General features: G+C 41.7%; 1 protein-coding gene across 1 annotated transcript; it reads left to right on the forward strand.

Moving 5' to 3' along the window:
- Positions 1 to 5722: 5722 nt before the first annotated feature.
- On the forward strand, positions 5723 to 18941 carry LOC145401377 (UNC93-like protein). Its single transcript, XM_080273708.1, has 7 exons — positions 5723 to 5847; positions 7337 to 7580; positions 10154 to 10277; positions 11930 to 12143; positions 14391 to 14550; positions 16575 to 16842; positions 18682 to 18941. Exons 1-7 carry the CDS (start codon positions 5723 to 5725, stop codon positions 18939 to 18941), a joined length of 1395 nt encoding a protein of 464 aa, XP_080129834.1.
- The last annotated feature ends 3488 nt before the right edge of the window (positions 18942 to 22429 follow it).

A 22429-nucleotide genomic window follows, 5' to 3' on the forward strand; every position in this document is an offset into this window, starting at 1 on the left:
TTTGAGGGAGGTGTAATGAACGGGATCATGAATGTAATATATAAATTTTTCCCTCCAGTTCGAATTGAGAGAGAGAGAGAGAGAGAGAGAAGGGGGGGAGGTGAGAAAAGATAGACAGACAGAAAAAGATGGCAGACAGGAAGAGAGACACCCCAAATTTATGCCTCAGTGAGAACCACTTAAACAAATAGGGTTCTCACAAGCACACCTTTCAAGCCATAAAATTTAACTCTTGTTCTGCTCACCCCTACCCTGCCACCACACTCCCTCCCAACCCTGCCACCACCACCATCACTACTACCCTGCCGCCACACTCCCTCCCAACCCTGCCACCATATTCCCTCCTTAACCCTGCCACGAACATCGCCCCTATCTTGCCACCGCTTCCACCTTACCCTGTCGTCATATTCCCTCCCTACCCTGCCACCACACTCCATCGTTAACCCTGACACCATCCCCTGTCACCACAACTCACCACACCCCTGTCACCACTACAGAGGGACCAGAAGGCAGCACTGACCGTAAGGCTGTACAGAACTTTCACTCTTGCACTGGGGTCCCTGTAATTGGGTGAAAGTTTGGAAGGAAATTACCTACGCTATACTTAGCCATCCAACCGAGACTTATACCTGGACGTATTTTTCCGCTACATTATTTTAATTTTCACTTTTTCTCCTTTCTGTTTCCGGGTTTCTGCATTCGAGGAACAGTACGCTATTGTTAGGAATACCACGTTGTTGTAGTGAATACCAGTATCGCTGAATGGCAAAAATCCGACCTCTGAGGGCACCCCCGAGCAATTTGAGAAATTTTAAATACTTGGAAAACATAAAAAAGGAAATGAAATAAATATAGAAAATAAAGATTAGACATTTATTTATTTTCAGACCAGTCGTAGTTACCCCCAAGAGGTCGGATTTTCCCCATTCTACGGTGATCATTGTTTATGTAGTACTGAATTCTCTATGGCCTTTTTTCACTAACTAGAATAGCCTCTTCCTCAGTTCTTTCCGAGCTGCGCCATATTTTCTTGTTGTTATACTATGTTGCTGAAGTTAATAACAAATAATCCATCCATTACCTTTCTTGTTATATATTTTTAGACAGTTTTTTAGAGTTCTTGCAAAACTTGGATAATTACTCCCTTTCTATGAGGAAATCTTTTATTTTTCCTTGCTACTTTCAGACGCTTTTATTCAGCTTAGGAGAGGCCATTCGAACTGGAGAGGTTTTAGAGAAGGTCTTCGTGTACCTCTTCTAAATCTCACCTAAGCCTAAAGAAATCGTCCGGAGATAGCAAGATTAAGCGGAAAATAATACCACCGGCTTCAGAGACGAGTAATTCATAATACAGTCATTATTTGCAGTAACGTTAGCGTACTCTCCGACCTGAATAAAAGAATACCTGACCAAAAGCGAGAGTGTACCTGGGGAGAATAGCAATGTGGCGAGAAGTAGGCCAGTGTTGTTGTGGAGTGGTGTGAGGAGAGGGGTGGATGGTGGGGTGGGATCAGGTGTAGTGGTGGGTTGGGATGTGGTATGATGTGGAGGGATGTACCGATAGTGTGGTGTGGTTTGGTTTGGTTTGGTTTGGTTTGGTTTGGTGTGGTGTGGTGCTGGGATGTTGTGGTGTGCGGTATGGAGGGGACCAGACAGACGGTGGTGTGGTGTGGTGGTGGTGGTGTGATTTGGTGTGGTGTGGGAGAAGTAATCCGGTGGTGAGGTGGTGCGACAGACTCTCCTACGATTTAATTACTTGTTTTCACAATACCCTTCCACAACAGACCCTCCCTTCCTCTCTGAACAATATTATACGAGTCCTAATTCTTTGCCACTTCTCTCCTTGCGACAAATATCCTCATCATCTCTGTCACGTCACTTCCTGGCTCTACACTCCTAACTCTCGACATTTTACGATATTCTCCGAGTCTCACGCTCTATCACAGTCCTACCTTCCTTGTCACAACTATCTCAATGATCTTCTCCGTCTTTGTCACTACATACTCTGCCACCACACATCCTCCCACCAGTCCCTCCCACTACACCTTACCACCACTCTCTCTACCAATGTACATCCTGCCACCACATACACCCTACCACCACACTGTCCTTGCCACACCAACCACTTCCAATTACCTTGCCCTTACACCATCCTTTACCACCACGCGCACTCGACCATAGAGCTTGCCATCACACTCACTTTCTTGCTCCTTGCCGATTTGTTAAGTGTGATGTTTGAAGTGTAATTTTTATCTTGTGATGTTTTATGTGTGATGTGTGAAGGAAGAAGAGCTAAGTATGATGTGTGAAGTGTGATGGATAAGGTGTGTTGTTTTGGTGTGAAGTGTGATGTGTTAAGTGTGATGCGTGAAGGTTAATAAGTGTAGTGCAGCGCACGATGGATGATGTGTGATGTTAATGGTGTGATGCGAGGGATGCGTACTGTAATGTGTGTAGTGTGACAGGTGCATTTGATGGTGTGACGTGTGTGATAGATGCAGTGTAATGAGTGTACTAGGCTATGTGATATTTATAGTGTGGTTTGGGTGATATATGTAGTGTGTTTTTTGTGATATGTGATGTGTGATGTTTTTAATGTGATGTGTTTAGGGTGATGCCTGAAGAGGAATGAATGAAGGGTGATGTTTTTGCCACCTCTCACTTTCCTGTTAATACCTCCTGACCTTTGAGGCGAGGTTTCTACTGTTATGCCGTCTCATGCACCCACCGCCCCTACCCTGCCACCACACCCCACCATCCCCTGCCACCACACCCTACCGTCCCCTGCCACCACACCCTACCTACCATCCCCTGCCACCACACACCCTACCGTCCCCTGCCACCACATCCCCTGCCACCACACACCCTACCATCCCCTGCCACCACACCCTGCCATCCCATCCCACCATACATTCTACCATCCCCTCCCACCACACCCTATCATCCCCTGTTACCACACACTCTACCATCCCCTGCCACCACTCCCTACCTACCATTCTCCGTCACCACACTCTACCTACCATCCCCTGCCACCACACCCTACCATCTCTTGCCACCACACACCCTACCAAGCTTGCCACCACACCTTGCCATCCCCTCCAACCATACATACTACCATCCCCTCCCACCACAAACCCTACCATCCCCTGCCACCACATCCTACCAGGCTTGCCACCACACCCTGCCATCCCCTCCCACCATACATACTACAATCCCTCCCATTACACCCTACCATCCCCTGTTACCACACAGCCTACCATCCCCTGCCACCACACGCCATACCATCCCCCGTCACCTTTCTTATCATCACACAAGTTCCGCTACTCTCCATCATCATCATCATCGTCGTCATCATCATCATCATCACCATCATAACCATCCTCCAGATTCCCCATACAACCACTAATTTCTTATCCTTTCGGCAGTTAGAAAGATGAAAAAAAATAAAAATAAATAAAGTGAGTCAAAGCAAAATGCAAGTAAGAGCTGAAGGTGGAACGATTAGGGAAGCGAGGTTGAAGAAACACTTGTGCCTTTCGCAAAACTGTGAAGCCCGATAGGTGAGTGGATTACAATACCTCTAACCTGGCTAAAATTACCTTCTCCTCACCTTGTATGCTGAGATGTAAACGTAGATTAACACCAGAAAATTCAACTAGTCATGAAGAAGTGCTATGGAAGGGCGCAGTGCTGTAGTATCGTCCTTTTCTGCCACTGAGCTACAGGGAATAGGTTGCAAAAGGACGAAAATCTGGGCCAAGTTAAGGTGAAAAGAGTATAACAGGTTTTTGAATCATATAATGCCACTGAGGGGAGTACGCAGGTCATCTACCCTTCAATATACTCTTCTACGGTTATATGCACCTCGAAGTACTCTTTTCTCTCCCTTGAAGATGTGGATACAAGAATGACCTTGGGATATTTCTTGTTTCCTTTTTTCGCTGTGAACACCAGCATACCTATGAATCACCTGCAGTTAAGTGTGTGTGTGTGTGTGTGTGAGAGAGAGAGAGAGAGAGAGAGAGAGAGAGAGAGAGAGAGAGAGAGAGAGAGAGAGAGAGAGAGAGAGAGAGAGAGAGAGAGAGAGAGAGAGTATGGCATCATAACCGTGTAACACCTGCGGAGTGAGCGTAATCTATTTCGCTCTAGGACATATACAAATCTTGCCATTATCGTAAGTTTTTTGGATATTTATGTATTTACTTATTTATTTGCTTGTTTTTGTTTATTGTTTTTTAACTGGAAGGGTTAGATAAAACCTTCATTCGCCTATTTTGCTCGAACACGACGCATGTACATAAGTTAGTCTTCATGAATTCATATGATTCTGTTGTACTTGGAGAATTTGTTTAACTTGAGGAAGTACTAATGAATCCAAGGAGTAAAAAAGATAAAGCCTTCATTAGTCCCTCCCAGTAAGAAAGATCGCGTTTAAGTTCATAAAATCGTCTGGAAACAGTAGCATTAAAACAGGAATTACGCCATCGTTCTGAAAGGGTTCATGAAAAGATTGGCACACCTGCAGAATTCCCCCTCTCACTCGCACACACACACACCTGCACACTTCACACACACACACACACACACACACACACACACACACACACACACACACACACAGATATATATAAACGCATTTCTTTTTTCAGGCCAGCAACAAATATGACACCTTGTAGATATACCTTGATGAGATATGTGAATGTATAGCTGTAGTACCCTTAGATGTATGTTTTTTGAGATACACCAATAGACAAATTTTCACTGCATCTGGTTACCTGGGGCTGATTAGTTAGTCCTGAATATTCTTTAAAAAAATAATAGGCCCACAGTTGAACCCAGAGAGAAAGTTTGTTCGTCTTCGTCATCGTCATTGTAACTGTTCCTACTATGAGGTCGGTCATCATCATCATCATCATCATCATCATCATCATCATCATCATCAAAAGTCTGCTCCCATAAATATATTACTCTCAGAGCGGGTATGATCCAGAAACATGAAAAGAGAAAATAAAAGTGGGAGAACTATCACCAAAGTACCCTGAGAAAGCTTACCACACCTTCTTTCACTCACTAATAAAGCTTTCAGTATTATCAGTTGCAGGATTTGTAGGTAGAAGAAGCATTATAACTTGAAATTAGGTTTTTCTTAATTGCAGCTTAAGAAATGATGTAAAAAACGCGTACCGGAAATGAAGTAAACGCGTGATGAACAAAGATGATGAAAAAGGCAGGCACTTGAAAGATAGAGATTATTCGCAGATGGATGGGGTGTGGCGTGATTATGATTGGAGAGAGAGAGAGAGAGAGAGAGAGAGAGAGCACCTGGTATAATTACAATACTCATCTATATTATACGGTGTGAGATATCTTAAAAGAAATCCACATGCCTGAATGAAATCACACCAACCCATAACGGACGAATATAAAGGAATGATAATTCTATCACCGATATTATTTTATTTCTCTCATTCTTAATTGGTTCTTTAATTACGCCCTCCTCAGTGTGGGGAAAGATGAAACTGATATCGCCTTACTAATTCATGCTCCAATCTTCTATAGTTTCCACTGGAAAAATAGAAAATGGAAGTGGCAATAGGATAGGACTAATGAAAAATAAAATGATTGACTAATTTCCGTTCTACTTCTTTCCCCAGCACCCTTCGCGTTGTCAGAAAAAAACGAGAATGGCGAGTTGGTGGGAGAGACGAAGGGGAAGAAGACGATGACCGCGGAGGAGAAGGCGGAGAGACGCGCCATCTTGAAGAACATCATCGTCATCTCCATTGCTTTCACCTTCCTCTTCACCGCATACAACTCCATGGCCAACCTTCAATCTTCAATCAATAAGTGGGTAGCATGTATTTATTTATTTATTTATTTATTTGAACAGGGTACCACTGGACGACTTTATATACTGTAGTTTTGGAAAGACCTCTAGCTATTGTGAGAGTTGTGGCCCTATAAGTTGATCTGCAACGTGAACTCGGTGGACTGCAGGCTGAGGCTGCCCTTTTTCAATAGTCCACCATCCTCATATAATTTCTTATCGATATAATTTCCACAGATAACATGATAGGGGATAGTGAGGTGCAAGGTGCAGAAAGAATCGCTAAGGAATAAGTGTTACGGAATTTCGGAAGCCAGTTGGAAACACGGCCTTTACAGTAAATATATCAAGGTTGCTATTCAGTGTAAAAGCAACATGCCTTCGTTGTCACTGACCTCACTGTGCAGCCATTGCAATCACTAGGCCTTTGTAACATCTCCCCCATCCCCAGCCCCACCTCACCTCACCTCATCAATAATATCACTCCCTCATTTCCCCAACCTTACCCCACCTTTTCCCCACTTTACCCATCCCTAACCAATCTCCCAATCTCACCCCACTTTATCCCAACACTTTTTAACTTTACCCCACCCCGCTGCACTCCATCCATTCCCAACCTCATCCCTCCACAGCCCACTTTTCCCAACTTACCCCAATCCACCCTTCCCCAAATAAACGCACCCACCCCTTCGTTCTTGCTGCTGTTGCATGGTAGCCTTGGACAGGAGTCATTAACCCCTTCAACTACGAAACATCTTATCAAGACTGAATAATATTATCTACACGGGGAAAACATGAATTAAATACTAAAAGCATCATACTTCGGAAGGGATTAATGAAGATTTTTTAAAATTTATTCACTATTAAAAGGCTTTTCCTGCGCCGAATAAACTCGCTTAGTGTAGCAATGATAATGTAGTAATAACATCGTATTCTTAAGAAGGGGTTTAAAGAGTGCATACATACACGTATCTAATGATGAAATAATTATAACCTTAAAAAAACACTTTAGCTGTTGGGCGAGTTGCAACACACCACACGAAATTGTGCCGACCATATTTAACTAACCTGCTTGGTATGATGGCATTAAGTCTGTCTGTCTGTCTGTCTCACACACACACACACACACACACACACACACACACATATATATATATATATATATATATATATATATATATATGTCTTCAGTTGTTCATTCGTTGTCTGCTTGTTTGTTTGTAGCTTTTCCAGTGTTTTAATACTGTTTTTGATCGTGTTTGGCTGTTCTGCCTGACCTTTTAACTTCTGAAAGCCTTGACCTTCTCAAAGATGAGCTGAGTACGAATGTCATGGATCAAAGAAAACTACGCAAATCAGGTGGTTGCCTCCCATCTCTTAAGCATTCCTATTCTTCCCAGACAATTTCATTCTTCTAAAGGGAGACCTGTTATAGTGAAATGGTCAGACGACCAGAATATCAGGCCACAGTTAATAACCCTGAACTTTGCCCTTCCCTAACCTGGCCAGGGCGCTAGGCACGGCGAGCCTGTCTACCATCTACGCGGCGCTCATCGTGTCCTGCTGCTTCGTGCCCTCGTGGCTCATCAGGAAGCTCAAGACCAAGTACACCATGGCGCTCTGCATGCTGGGCTACACCTCCTACATCGCGGCGCAGTTCTACCCTGAGTACTACACTCTCATACCCACCGCCATCCTCCTTGGCCTGGCTGCGGCGCCCCTGTGGTCCGCCAAATGTTCCTATCTGACCAAGGTGAGAAGGCGAAAACGTATCGGAGGGGTTACACCAAATAGTTAAATAAACATGTATGAAATTTTACCGCAAGTGTTCCTAAAAACGTATGTGAAAGTTTATACTAAATGGTACAAAAAAAAAAAAAAAAGTATGTGAAATGTTCTTATCTGACTAAGGTGAGGGGGGGGGGAACAAAAACATATTGAATTATCTGTTAAATGTTCATCTCTAACCATATGTTCCCCAAGTATTCTTACCTATCAGGGTGAATGGGGGGAAAATGTATTTGTAAAGCTCTGCTAAATGTTCATATCTATCCAAATGCACCGCTAAATATTCTTATCTGACCAAGGTTAAGGGACAAAAAGGTACGTTATGAGTTCCACCATATGTTGCAAATTAATCTCTACTGCAGAAACATTCACACCAAGTAGCGGATTAATATTTTTCGTAGAAGCAAACATACTCGATATTATAAGCGTCACTTACAGAAAACACCAGGTAATTTTGCATGTTAAATCGTTGATAATAAGGAATTGCAAATTATTTAGTAACTTGAAACATTATATCGAAACAGCAAGAATTCTTATCCCCTTCGGACTGATGACCTATTTTCATATTTTCTTGCTCACCCGAAATCGTTTACAAATGTTCACGTTTTTGTACGTTTGTTGAACATTTCCGTAATCGAGTGAGCCAAATGAGGAGCTGCATGCACATTAAATGCGAAATCGGCGTTAACGAGCACTGAAAAGGTTAATCACGCAATCTACCTGTTGAATGACAAAGGACAGATGAAAAGAGTTATCAGATGAGGTGATGAATCAAAAATCGTGTTAGTGGAACACATTTTACTCTTTATCACAGAGATTTGTACTCAGCATAGCAAAGATATTTTGAATTGTAAGGGATATATGTATGTATGCATTTAATTTTGGATAAAACGCACGTGTGCATGCATGTATGTATTTATGTGTGTATGTATGTATATATGTATGTGTTTGTATGTATGTATGTATAATGAATTACTTGAGATGTATGATATGTGAAATGTTAAGAAAGAAGTGGGAAGTGCATAATAAAATGTGAATATTAAAAGGTGGTGACTGACGTGTGATTAAATAAAGTGATCAGCGAAGTGTGATGTACTTATCCAGAGACTTCCACACTTCACAGACTGAGACCGGGTGCAGGAATCTCGTGGGTGTGTGGAGTGTTGTGTGGAGTGTGTTCTGTGGAGTGTGTTGTGTAGAGTGCGTAGTGTGGAATGTGTTGCGTGAAGTGTCTTTGCGTGAAGAGTTTGTGTGGACTCTTTTGATCGATGCATGTTGTGTAAAGCGTGACCTCAACCCAGTAACTTCACACTTCACAGATAGGGACGAGATACTCGGAACTGGTCGTGAGGACGACTCCATGGCCATCAGTATCATCGTTTTTGGTCTGACTTTTTTTTATATATTGGCGTGTGATTTTTTTAAAAATAATATATTGATGTGAGAGGTTTAGAGACTAAGGCCCCTATTCTCGTCGGTTAAGAAAGCTCTCTAATACCTCTTCTTAAGCGATTTATTTTCATTATCTGACCTTGCCATCCTCCACTGTGTTACTTAATTCATTCTAATATCAACATATTTGCATAAGTACCGTACAAAAAGATATTTGCCGGCCGTATTCAAAAATAAATTAGTAAGGAAGAGATGTTAGGGAGCTTCCTGAACCAACGAGAATAAGAGTCTAAGGTGTGCAGTGTGCAGTGTATCTTATACCTTATATTTTCTTGACATTTCACACTTGACAGGTGAGCTGGTAGGTGTGTAATTAATACTGCATGAAGGTACAGCCAGGTAGTAAAACTCGTATTCTTGTTGGTTAAAGAAGCTCCCTAGCATCTCTTCCTTAGCGACTTTGTTTCTGGATATTGGTTACCATCTTTTTTGCACGATATTTATGCAGAGTATGAGGCTATTAGAATGACTGAAGTAACCCGAAGAAGGACAGGAAGATGTAATAAGCAAAATAAGTCGCTTAGTCAATGGAGTTAGGGAGCTTCCTTTGCCGACTAGAATACGAGCCTAAGTTTTTTCATTTCCTGTCTCTGTTTTAGATCTGGGTTCACACACGGTTCACTTTGACAGTGTGGAATGAGACGCATATTATCATTCATTTGTTGGTCATAATATACATCTTTATTTGCTAGGCCATGTTCAAAAATCTATTAAATTTAGCATTGAGTGAGAAGTAGGAGAGACGACTGAACTTTAGTATTTGGCTGTGCATTGTGTGAAGTGTTGTGTGAATTGTGAAGCATCCTGGCCCGGTGAACTACAGTCTTAGGACAGGGATGAGGTTCAGGGAGCAGGTAAGAGTGTATGAAGTGTTTTTTTTTTGTAGAATGTGACCTAACTTTGTCTTATTTCAACACTTCAGACATGGATGAAATTAGGTAGGAACGGACAGCAAGGTTATCATCACTCTCCTCAGTACTTTTATAGTATATTGATGTGAAGTACCTGCATGCTGTGTGATGTACCTATATGCTGTGTGAAGTGTAGCGTCCTAACTCCTAACTCCTTCTAACTTCCACATTTCAGACGGGGACGAAGTACGGTCAGCTCGTAGGGGAGGACAGCGAAGTCATCATCACCCGCTTCTTCGGCATCTTCTTCCTCTTCTTCCAGTCGACGCAAGTGTGGGGCAACCTCATCTCCTCCACAGGTAAACACTAAAGATTCCGTTGTCTGCCCTTAACTCTTGCCACCAAAGGATTTCATTCTTGTATTTCATTTTTGTTACTGCAAGATTTTTTTTTTTTTTTTCAAGAGAGACTTGAGAAACTGGAGGGGTTAGATATAGGCTTCGTTAACTGCTTAACTAACAGGCTTCTATTCTAAGTTAAATTAAATCACCAGGTGTTATCAGTAATGAAATATATATCAGTGATGCCCTTGGGTTGAAGGGTCTGATAATAAACTGTCACCAACCCCCCAGTCCCACTGCCACACGTTAGCTTGTTATTCTCGTTAACTGTTTTGGGTTCGGTGACTTCATTTATAGTTTACTCTTGTTATATCCAGACGATCTGAATCAGCACAGAGGCATTTTGAACTGCAGGGGTTGGATATAACCTTAACTAACCCCATCACTACTGGAAATTCTTCCAGAGTTGAATAAAAAACTTTTGATGCTAGTGAGGCTACAGAAAAAGAAAAAAGTAATTTTAGTGAAGGGATTTTACTGCTCCCAGCAATCTTTCTCCCACTCACAATATTATGCCCATCGCTCTCCATAAACCCTATATTATTCTATACTCTCTTCCTTCAACCATATTTTCACACAAGGAATACTGCCCTTACTGAAAGACGTCACTGCAACCAAAAGTCTTCCTCTTTCACCAAATAATGCCTGTCAACCTCCATAAACCCTCCTAATCATTCTCTCCTATCCTAAGCCTCCTGCAAGTCCATGAATGCAACATGCCCCTCATTTTTTTGGGCAATTTATGTATCACATACAGTATACGCTCTGTGACCTTTTTGAACCCCCCTTGTCCCCCACCTGCTGTATCTTGTCTCTTGCAATGCCTAATCTCTGAAGTATGTCTTTGACTAATGAGGCCTTTACCCTTTAATATCGGTGAAGTATTTTTCATTTTATTCTTGCCACTCCAGACAATTTCTTTCAGCTTTAGAGGTATTTTTCTAATATAGGAAACTTCTCGGCTGGGAATTTGAGTAAAGATAATAAAATAAGCAAGTAGTTTCTAACATAAGCTACAATCAAGGAAGTAAATGTGTCAAAGCCTCACTCGTGCCAGTGCTTGACTGTGAGGGGTTCAGCAGCTGTATGAGTGAAGACAAAAGCATAACAAGCAGCCTTACACAAACACGCCCATCCCTTTTCTGTCCAGCCCTCTAATGCAAGGGTAAACAAGTAGTTTCATTCTTTCGTGCATTCACCTAGCCACCTCTCCAGCTGCCTTCCTCAGTCTGTTTTGTACAGTGTCTATAAACCCTAGTTTTTTATATGCAATGTATACATATATCTCGAACTGAACGACTCTTTAAACTGACTTTCTTTAATTGTTAGATTACAATATACTTAAAAAAGGGGTGCAGCCTCTAAACCATGAGTTCTTTTGTCTACTTATTGAAAAAAATCGCCCATGAGAGTCTCACTAACGTTTGTGGATATGCAACCAGAATTTTTCCCTTACTATACTCACTTTTCATTGCCATAGTTCGAACGTACAGCCTGGTAACTTCATTCCTGAAGACCTTTTGAGGTAGCCTACTACTGGTTATTATAACACTTTGTAACTCCCTGTACCTTAACATCTTTTTGTAACCTAACTTCTCCTTGTCCACCAGTCCTGTCTGTCGGGGTGGAGAACGAGGAAAAGACCGAGGAGGAGCTGGCCAAGTGTGGGTACTACTACTGCATTGAGGAGGCCACGGATACGAATGAGACTGACAGTGACGACGGTATTCCTGACTGGCAGATGTACACCATGTCTTCCATCTACCTCGTGTTCGCCTTCATCTCCTCCCTCATCATCGTGTTATTCGTAAACCCGCTGAGCACGTGAGTAAGGGACGGGATGGAGGAGGTTTATGACACTGACGAGGTGAACCCCTTCGGTCCGACTTCGCATTCCTTATTCTTACTATTTCCAGTTGATAATATTCTGCTGAGGGGAAAAAATAATTCGAGGGATGTTCATTAAACCCTTCAGCACGAGAGATCTTTCCAGAATTAAAGAAAAACATTTAAATTAAAAAAAGTTGTTTTGAACTAGAAAGAAAGAATAAACTTAACACGTCATCGTACTGAAGTTGATACTATAATTTCCATCACAGCCTAACTATAATTTTTCATTTTTGGAGATGCAGTGACTTATAAAACAAATATCAATTCATGAAACTGATTGTACCCATACTATAAATGTTACACACACACACACACACACACACACACACACAGATCACATCCCTACACAAAAACAGAGAGAGAGAGAGAGAGAGAGAGAGAGAGAGAGAGAGAGTGTCACTACCTGCACACACATACACACACACACAAACACACACACACACACACACACACACACAGGAAGACTCAATTACCAGCTACTCTGCACAATCTAGGAACGACCCACAACAAAAGCTGCATCATCCCCTTCACTCCCAGCACATCTTTTCCATTAATTTCTTTATATATCTACTTCATGCATCCTCCACACGATTTTATTTAATCTACGGGAGACCATATTTAGTGAAAAGTAAAAAAAAAAAGGAAAAAAAAAGAACGTTATATCTAACCCCTCTAGTTCGAAAAGTTCCTCGTGAGCTGAAGAAAATCGTCTGAAGGCTTTAAAAAACGCCTTGGAAGTGAAGTTAGTAGTCTGCTCAGCCCATTGACGTATTCGTGTTTTATTCTTGCTGTCTCCGGACGACTTTATTTCACTCAAGAGGCTTCTGTAATTGGAGGGGTTGAATATTGTGACCTTAAACATTCATTAATTTGGTTTTCTCTTAAGTAAAAAAAAAAAAAAAAAGTTCTTCAGTTGTAGGGATTGTTGTTCTTGCTGTTGTTGTGGCCCCAGACTCATCTAGACGTGATCCCGATGGACTGCAGGCTGAATCTGGCTTTTCCTGCGGCCATCAACCTGCTCCCTGGGAGCAGGAAGTGGTTGAGGGACATAAATTATACTTACAAGGGCTGCTATCAAGGTACCACCACGTGAAGAAGTCCCTCTGTAACTAATATGGAAGATATACACGGAGATAGAGCAGCAGAAATAAAACAAACACACACACACACACACACACACACACACACACACACACACACACACACACACACACACACCGTAATAAAGTTGTTAACACGCTTACGCACACACAGTTCGTCATTTCTCGAATCAGCGATACCAATTAACGCCGATAAATTGATAAGATATGCCGTATCCATGGCAATCAAAAGGGATCAGAGGAAATGTTACCTGCCTAGAACACATACCTTCAGGATTTACCTCATTGCGTTGACATACAAACCTGGAGGAGAATGTAAAAGCAACGTTAACAAGGACCAGGAAGAACGAGTTTTAACTTAAATGATGTTGCAAATAGTTTTCTCTTTTCGTAGTTTGTCACATTATTTTTCATTCTGGTTTCGTTTTAGCCCATGTAAGTTGCAGTCAAAACTAACCCTTCTTCCTCGGACGATTTGTAAAACATGACGATGAATAAAACAACTATGCTTCTCCCCGTCCCCATTCATAAACTAACTCACCCTTCTTCGGTAGGCATCTGTGCAACGACAGCAACAATATCCATAAACGTCACCATTCCCAGCCTAGTCTTGCCTTCCTCGACAGGACTGTGAGTCACCAGCACGACCAAAACTAAACACATTCTAGTCCCCATCCCAAACAAACCCCAAAATCCTTCTATAAATTCTTCGCTAGATTTAGAGCAACCACGATAACTAAAATTACTTCCAGAATTACTCTTACTTCCCTCTGTAGTTCCCACCCCAGATTAATCAGTTTGCTTTCATCTAAAGGAACTGGGCTACTCTCACAGCTTGAATATTAAGTCGTGGTTATGTGAATTTTAAACAGGCTTAGTTATGAGGTAGGAATGAGTCTCCTCGGTTACAAGTCCTCCAATCTGCGTATGCTTGGCCATCAACTGAGCCGAAAGGGGTTAAGGATCTTTGTCAGGTAAAAAATCTGACCAAAGTCCTCCCTCCTTCGGCAGGTTTGTGAGTGACGACCACGACTGCAACTACATCTTCTAGAGCCCAGACTAACTCTTCCTTCCTCGTCAGGTTTGTGGACGACGAACTGAGCGCCACGGAAGGCAAGACGGGATTCCAGCTCCTTGTGGCCACCTTCTTGCACATGCGTCACCCCTACCAGCTCCTTATCATCCCCCTCACTATCTGGTCAGGTGTGGAGCAAGCCTTCCTCTCTGCTGATTATACCGCTGTTAGTAGCTTTTATTATTATTATTATTGTTATTCATTATCATCATCGTCATCATCCGGACCTCCTTTCCCACCCAAGGGCAGGGTGAGGAGTAGCAATGTCCAGACAGCCCAAATTTGCCCAGTCCAATGGGCCACGCTTCCATTCACTCACCATTCAAGCCCCCGGAATCCTGGCTCTATCGGATACGCCAAAAACATTCACCACGTTCTGTAGCTTCACATAAACTTATCCAGCTGAGTTAATTCGGACGCTGCCAAGTTAAAAAGGGGTGCCAAATCCCTGATCATGCACTTCTCACAACATTCATCCAGCCAGCTCGACCTCTTGTCAGTTCAATTCCCTAGCCTCACCGACTTCTAAACCTCTCTTCCTCACACACTCATCCACCATATCTCTCCACCTTCTCCTTATTATTATTATTATTATTATTATTATTATTATTACCTTCGCCAAGGAGGTTATGTTTTCACCCATGTCCGTTTGTTTGTTTATTGGTTGGTTGGTTTGTGAGCAAGATTACACAAAATCTGCAGGACGGATTTCAACGAAACTTGATTGAAGAATGGGCCTTGGCCCAGAATAGACTCAGATAAAATTTGGTGTGGATCCGTATAAAGGTGCGGATCCAGGATTTTTTTTTTTTTTTTTCATTTTCTTTAACATTGCGAGATAGGGCGTTTTTCGACATTTTCGAAAAATTTTCAGTGAATATTGCATGGATCTTGATGAAAATAATCAGGCATATCTAGGATGTTGGTATCTACGAATGTGTACAGTTTGGCGCGGATCCATATAAAATTCCGGATCTTGCGGATTTAAATATGCTTTTATAGAGGGGTAGTCTTTTTCGTTATTGGATTAGACTTGATTGAATTAAAGGGAACTGCACGTTGGACCTTGGCGGAGGTATGTGCTCTATTGAGTGCAATTCTAGTTATTATTATTATTATTATTATTATTATTATTATTATTACTATCAGTAGTAGTAGTAGTAGTAGTAGTAGTAGTAGTAGCAGCAGCAGCAGTGGTAGTTGTAGTAGTAGTTGTTGTTGTTGCAGTAGTAGTAGTAATAAGATGGCGTTTGCTATAAAAGACCACGATTGTATACGTAAAAACACTATAGACTTAGACTGAGGTAACTGATTGGTTAGTGATGTGGACTGACTCAGGGTTATCTAAAAAACAAAAATTAATAAGAAATGCAAGCGGATTCTAGGAGAGGAAATTGAAACATGAGATAGAGTTCTATACACGATATTCCAGACACTCAAACCTACAGTGGCGAGATGGTGACGGAGGAAACAGCCTTCATTGCTGTGGAATTCATGCCAAGTCACACGGAGATCTTGGTGGATGAATTTAAGGATGTGTAGGCCAGTGTGGTGTGGAATAACTGTAAATGTGATGTGAGAAGTTAAGCCACCAGAGACGTGAATGATGCAGTGAGAGGTGGGTTAAAAGAACGAGGGGAATATCTTGGAGGACTGTTTAGGATAAGATTTTAGGTTTCTGAGTTAGGGTAAGTTTCTGTTGAAGCCTCTTTTTATTAGCTTCCATGAGACTCAAGTTTTGACGTCGAGGAAGTAGGCAGATGTACACAATAAGCTTCAGTAGGTCATGTAAAATAATTAACAATATCAACTTATTTATTTCCCCCTTCGAGGTATAAGAGCCAAATCTAGGCTATCAGAGTTCAGTACAATCAAGGATGTATGATGGTCAACACAACTGTTTAGCCCATCTGTCTATAGCCTAATCTCTGGGGTCAGGGATTGGGCATCTCATATCAGGTACTTATGTTGCACCTGTTATTGTTGTTGTTTTTGTTTGGACCCAAGCTCATTTAAATATGAAAATTAAAAGTAGGTTCATTATCATCATCATGCCGAGTTAGAATCTTAAAATTTCAGGAGTGAACATTTAAGACACGTTCCTCCTCCTCCTCCTCCTCCTCATCATCATCATCATCATCATCATCATCATCATCACCATCATCATGTTTCATAATGTTGTAACTGCAGGCGTACGTGTCGTGTGGCCTTGGCGTGCACATGGTCGGGTACGTGATGATCTGCTACGGTATATGTGACGCCATCTGCTCCGTCACCTTCAGCCCCTTAGTGAAGATAATAGGCCGCGTCCCCATCTTCCTCGCCGGGGCAACCATCAACTTGGGCGTCATCATCACCCTCATCTACTGGAAGCCTAACCCTGACGACACCGGCATCTTCTTCCTCCTTTCCGGCCTCTGGGGTATCTCCGACGCAGTGTGGCAGACGCAGATTAATGGTAGGGAGAGGAGGAAGTTGGTTTGGTTGGACTGGGTAGGTCAGGTTTGACTGAATTGGGTTAGGACGAGTTCGGTTTGGTTAGACTGAATAGATGAGGTTTGACTGAGCTGGTTAGGTTTAGTGTGGTTACGTTAGTTTAGTTTCTCTCGTCAGGTCTGTTTAGGATAGGGTAGGGCAGGGCTGGGTAGGGTACAGTAAGGTAGGATAGGTTAAATCACATTAGGTCTGGTTAGCTTAAGTTAGGTTGAGCTGGGATGAATTAAGTCTGGCCTGGTTTCTTTAGGTCAGGGAAGAGTAGGTAAGAATATGTAAGGTTAGTTGTCAGGTCGAATTAGGTTAGGTTAGATCAGAGCAGGTCGTCTGGTTAGGTTAAGTTATATTAGGTTTAGTTAGGTTTGGTTAAGTTTAGTTAGATTATGTTAAGCTTGGTTGGCTAGATTATGTCTGTTAGATTAGTTCTTGCCATGTCTGGTTGGGGTAGCGTTCGTTGAATGATATGTCTATTTCCATCTATCTATTGCCAGATGCCTTAATTCCGTAAGGGGTGGCCACAAACAAATCGCCTCCATGTCGCCCTGTCCCACGCCATTTCACTGCCCTGCTCCCAGCTCACACCCTTCTCTTTCAAGATACCTCTCCACTCCATCCCTCCATCTCATCCTTGGTCTCCCCCTCCTTCTCCAGCCCTCCACCTCACTCACATACGCGCTCCTAGTCAGTCTCTCACTCTCTATCCTCTCCACATGGCCAACCTACCTCAGTGTGTTCCTCCTAACGCTTTCCATCACACCCACATCCACACCACAACGTTCCTTCACTTCCTCATTTGTCAGTCTGTCTTTCCATGTGGCTCCACATGCTCCGCTCAAATACCTCATTTCCAATGCTCTCACTCTTGACTTCTGTCCTTCCAACAAGGTCCAAGCTTCACTGCCATAAGTTAGAGTTGGTATCACAATACTGTCCTGCAGTAACTTCTTCACTTTATGTTCACTTCCCTGTTTCTTATCACTGCTTTCAAGGAATCAGCAACCTTTCTTATAGACTATCAAACAAGGTCGTGAGCAGTCAAGACTGGGGTAAGATCAATCATGTCACGATATCAGGGGTTTAAGTGGAAATGTGTGAGGAGTCAAGTGACCTTATCAGTTACTATCTGTAACTGTTTTCCTCCTCTTATCGCTTCCTGTATCACTTACCCTTTTTTGTTTGTGATAAGGAAAGTCTAGATACTGTGTAGTGTTTGTTTAACCCCTTCAGTCCGATGATATAGTTCTCATATAGCTATAATTATGAGCTAAGTATAACTTTTGTTCAGATTATTAGAGGCTTTTTTTACTGGGAGTAGTGGAGGGTTAGTGCCCCTCCCTGTAAAACAAATAACTCAGAGTCAAATGGCCACCCCGTACGGGATTATGGCGTCTGGCAATAGATAGATAGATAGTTACGCATAGTTCTCATCAACATCTGCATTACTTGGGATTATCGTAAACCGACTTAAATCACTTGGTATCAGTCAGAGTAATACTTTTCTGCGATGGTATCCTCACCTCATTTTTGCTCTTTCACAGCCCAGGCTCCCACCCTCCTTCACCACACTCTCTCTCCCTCCTTTCTCAGTCCTCCAACTCACCACCCTCCCTCATCTCTCTCTCAAACAGCATTCTACGAGGTGATCTTCCGCAAATGCTTGTTCCCTCTCTGACCTCACTCCCTCCTGCCACCTTCACTACTCTTCCTTCCCTCTCTCCCCCAGTAACCTCCCCAGTACTCTCTCTCTTCTCCCTTTTCAGTCCCTCTCACCCTTCACATTCTCTCCCCTCCGTCTCCCAAACAGCATTCTACGGGGTGATCTTCCCGGGTCAGTCCGAGGCAGCCTTTAGTAACTATCGTCTGTGGGAGTCTGTGGGCTTCATCATCGCCTACATCTGCAGCACCCTCATCTGCGTCAACTCCAAGATCACCATCCTCCTCGTCTTCCTCGTGACGGGCATCTCTGGCTACTTGACTATTGAGTTTATTGAGAGATTGGGAGGGCCGAAGAGGGATGCGAATGGCGCCGTCATACCTATTGATAAAAGGATAACTGGGAAATAAGGGGGTGTGGTAGTGTGTGTGTGTGTGTGTGTGTGTGTGTGTGTGTGTGTGTGTGTGTGTGTGTGTGTGTGTGTGTGTGTGTGTGTGTGTGTGTGTGTGTGTGTGTGTGTGTGTGTGTGTGTGTATGAGATATCAATACTTGTGCTGCAAAATCATGCACACTTACCGAAAATCATTTATACTTATCGAGTGCTCTGTATGTATATATTTTGTTTATGTGTATGTTGTTGTTAGAAACGTTTAATGATTGACTTAATGACGTATCAAAATAATAGTCCATTTTAGGTTTTATTTTTTATTTTTTTCTCGCAATGACCACACTAAACTTTTGACTGTACGTGGTCGCCAGTTATGATGTTTTTATAGATATATATTTACATTCACAGTGAAAAATTCGATCACTGCCAGAGCAACACACTTAAGTAGCAATAAATTTTATCATCTGTTCTTGTCGAAGTGTAAATATTCATAAGGCCGATTTTCGTCAGTAATCACTTCAGTACGATGACGCTTGCTTGAAAATTTTCCCTGTTACTTGGCGATTTCACCCAGCTAAGAGGAGATGAAGGGGTTGATGAAGCTTGTCTCCAACCCCCCTTCCCTACCAAATGTCTCTCACTTTAGCTGAATAAAATCATCTGGTAGTAGAAAAAAAAAACGAGTCATATTGCAGTTACCACCTTTTTGAGAGTGGTAATAGACATAAGTGGGAACAAACAGGCTTGTGGACTACCCTGTAAAATAATAGTAATAATAATAAAGAAGAATGTTATGGCAGTGACGAGATAAACACAATTGAATGTGTCCTCTGTGGGAGCGAAATTTTCTCCTCTGTCCACGAAATTTCTTATGTAACTACATTCTTAACAAAACTCTAAGGTAATGTTCTTATATACCAAATTTATGCTTTGGTTCCCCTCTCTCAATTCTACTTCCATAGCACCCTGTACGTCTAGTGTTTCAGCTAATCCGTACAGGTCCTTCTTAGGGGAAATTATTAATATAACTCCTTCCGATGTTGTCTCAGTAAGATATCGGTAATTTTTCCTTTTATCATACTAAATTTCTACCCGTACTAAATATCTTGCCTGTGTTAGCTTATATATATAGTAGTTCCCCATGTCAGTTCATTAATATATAGTAGTTCCTCCCTATATCAAGAATACTGTTCCTCACTATGTCAGATCAAATATAGTTTCCCCCTATGACGTCTTACAAGCATCATATTTCCCCATATCGTCATGACATACAAATCCTCAGTATATCACCTCAAGTTCCTCGGCATGTCAGCTCATTAATATACTGGTAGCTTCTCCCTATATCACCTTCAAACATATGGATCGTCCCTATGTCCAGTCCTGGACTCAAATCCTCACTCTTTCAGCACCTTACTCACTATGACAAAACGCACCCTTATTAGTTTCTCCCCATGTCACCTTAAACCTACCTATGTCAGTTAACTCCAAAACTCCCCATGTCAGCTCACCACAAAACTTTCCATGTCAACTCATTCCCAGGTCAATCCACTCCAGTTCCTCTCCACGTCAACTCACCCCAAACCTCCCTATGCCACCTCATTCCAGATTCTCCCCATGTCAACCCACCACAATTCCTCTCCATGTCAGCCCACCCCAAACCTCCCCATGTCAACTCACCCCATTCCTACCCATGTTAGCTCACCCCATACTTCCCCACATCAGAGAAAGCCCTTGTTATTTTAGTGTGACTCAGATCTACAGGCATTACACATACTTAAACAGTTTTGTAGAATGAAAGTAAAGCTTGGATCTCACTCTTTCTAGTGTTATAACTTTCACTTGACGTGAATGTTAACATTTGGGATAATTTTTTCTTGCTCTGCTTCTTTAGGCATATTGTATAAATATATATATATATATATATATATATATATATATATATATATATATATATATATATATATATATATATATATATATTCGTATTTCTCGTTTATACATGCAGTAGAAGAGTAATATCCAGAAAATTTTGATGATGAGAGGTGGAAATTGAACATCTTGCATACTCTCAAATACCCAAGCCCCTTGAACATTTCCACATCTTAAATTGACAAGATTTTCAGTTTATACTCTCACTTGCATATACTGTAAGTGTCCAGTAGCCTACCTAGAGTAAAATGGTATACAGAATAAGCGACACTATACTCTTTTCACTTTGACTTGGCCTAAAATTGCCCTTTCTCGATCATAAATGCAGACATATAAGAATAGATTAGCACAAGAATATGATGTTTGTCACAAATAAGTGCCATGGACAGGATGTACGGCTGCAGCATTATCTTTTTCTGTCACTGAGATTCGTGAAATAGGCTGCAAAAGGATGTAAATCTGAGCCAAGTTATTGTAAAAAGAATATAGCACAAATTCTGCTCCTTACCATAGCTGCAGGGAGAACAGACAGTAACCTCAGTGATAATTTTCGACTGTATGTTGCGAGTCAAGTTTTAGAACAAGTCCATATTTATTTTTAATCTAGAAATATTATGCACGTGCCTAAGCTGTCATTTTTTTTTTTTTATATGAACTTCCACAATGGCTGTGTTATATACCTGTGAAAAAGACACTGATTCTGTAATTTTTATGTGTAGTGTGATCCTAACTCAAGAAATACTGAATGGTATACCTGTATGATTTTTACATGGGCCCTCTGTGTGATTGTAGCAGGTTGTATAGTATTTTGGTATACACACAAATATTTCATACACTTATGGTGATGTGTGCCAGCCGTCCATGTGTAGGTTTAAGTGTACCTCTGTGTGTGTGTATCCGACAAGAGAACAAATTAATTTTTTATAATAAACATAGTGTATGTGTCAGATGATAAAACAAACTAGTATTTGTGATAAACTTGATGATATTTTCTGCTGGACAGTATACTTATGAATATATTAGTATGTATTTGTATTGTTTGTGATATGTAAATCATTGAATTCTTTGGCTGTGTGTCAGTTTCTTTCCTATCTATTACCACTAATGGAAAGCATAAGAGAATGAAAAACCTATAGTCTGTTTATTTTATTGGGCTTCATATTGTTGCCTTTGCGCTTCAATCCCTTCCGTAATATCACGTATTCATTACTTAGTCTTACCATCCCCAGACGATTTCCTCCAGCTTACTGATGACCTCTAGCAGTGAAGGGGTTAACTAAGGCTGCATCAGAGTACCCTTAAGCTAAATTACATCGTTTGGAGTAAGAAAGAATAACTATACAATTACAGAAGTACTAGGTGGATGCGGGACCATACGGGCTTCTCTAATGAAAAGTGTCAGGTGGAAAAGATAGAGCCATAGCATTGCCTTTCTCCGCCACTAAGCCACATAAAATAGCACTACAAAAGGACGAAAATCTAGGCCAAGTTAAGGTGAAAGAACTATAGATTACGGCAGACTTTTCGTGGTGAAGGGGTTAGGTACGCACTTCATCAACCCTTTCAGTACGATGACGCTAA

Source organism: Coenobita brevimanus, chromosome 55, assembly GCF_032717465.1.
Source record: "Coenobita brevimanus isolate Jiangsu-jjx chromosome 55, ASM3271746v2, whole genome shotgun sequence".
NCBI classification, from domain to species: Eukaryota; Metazoa; Arthropoda; class Malacostraca; order Decapoda; family Coenobitidae; genus Coenobita; species Coenobita brevimanus.

Excerpts from the sequence above, each read along its gene's own strand:
- LOC145401377 (XM_080273708.1), top strand. The coding sequence starts at position 5,723 with ATGACCGCGGAGGAGAAGGCGGAGAGACGCGCCATCTTGAAGAACATC. Across the intron at positions 5,848-7,336 it reads CTTCAATCTTCAATCAATAA|GGCGCTAGGCACGGCGAGCC; the intron begins GTGGGTAGCATG and ends TAACCTGGCCAG. Across the intron at positions 16,843-18,681 it reads GTGGCAGACGCAGATTAATG|CATTCTACGGGGTGATCTTC; the intron begins GTAGGGAGAGGA and ends TCTCCCAAACAG.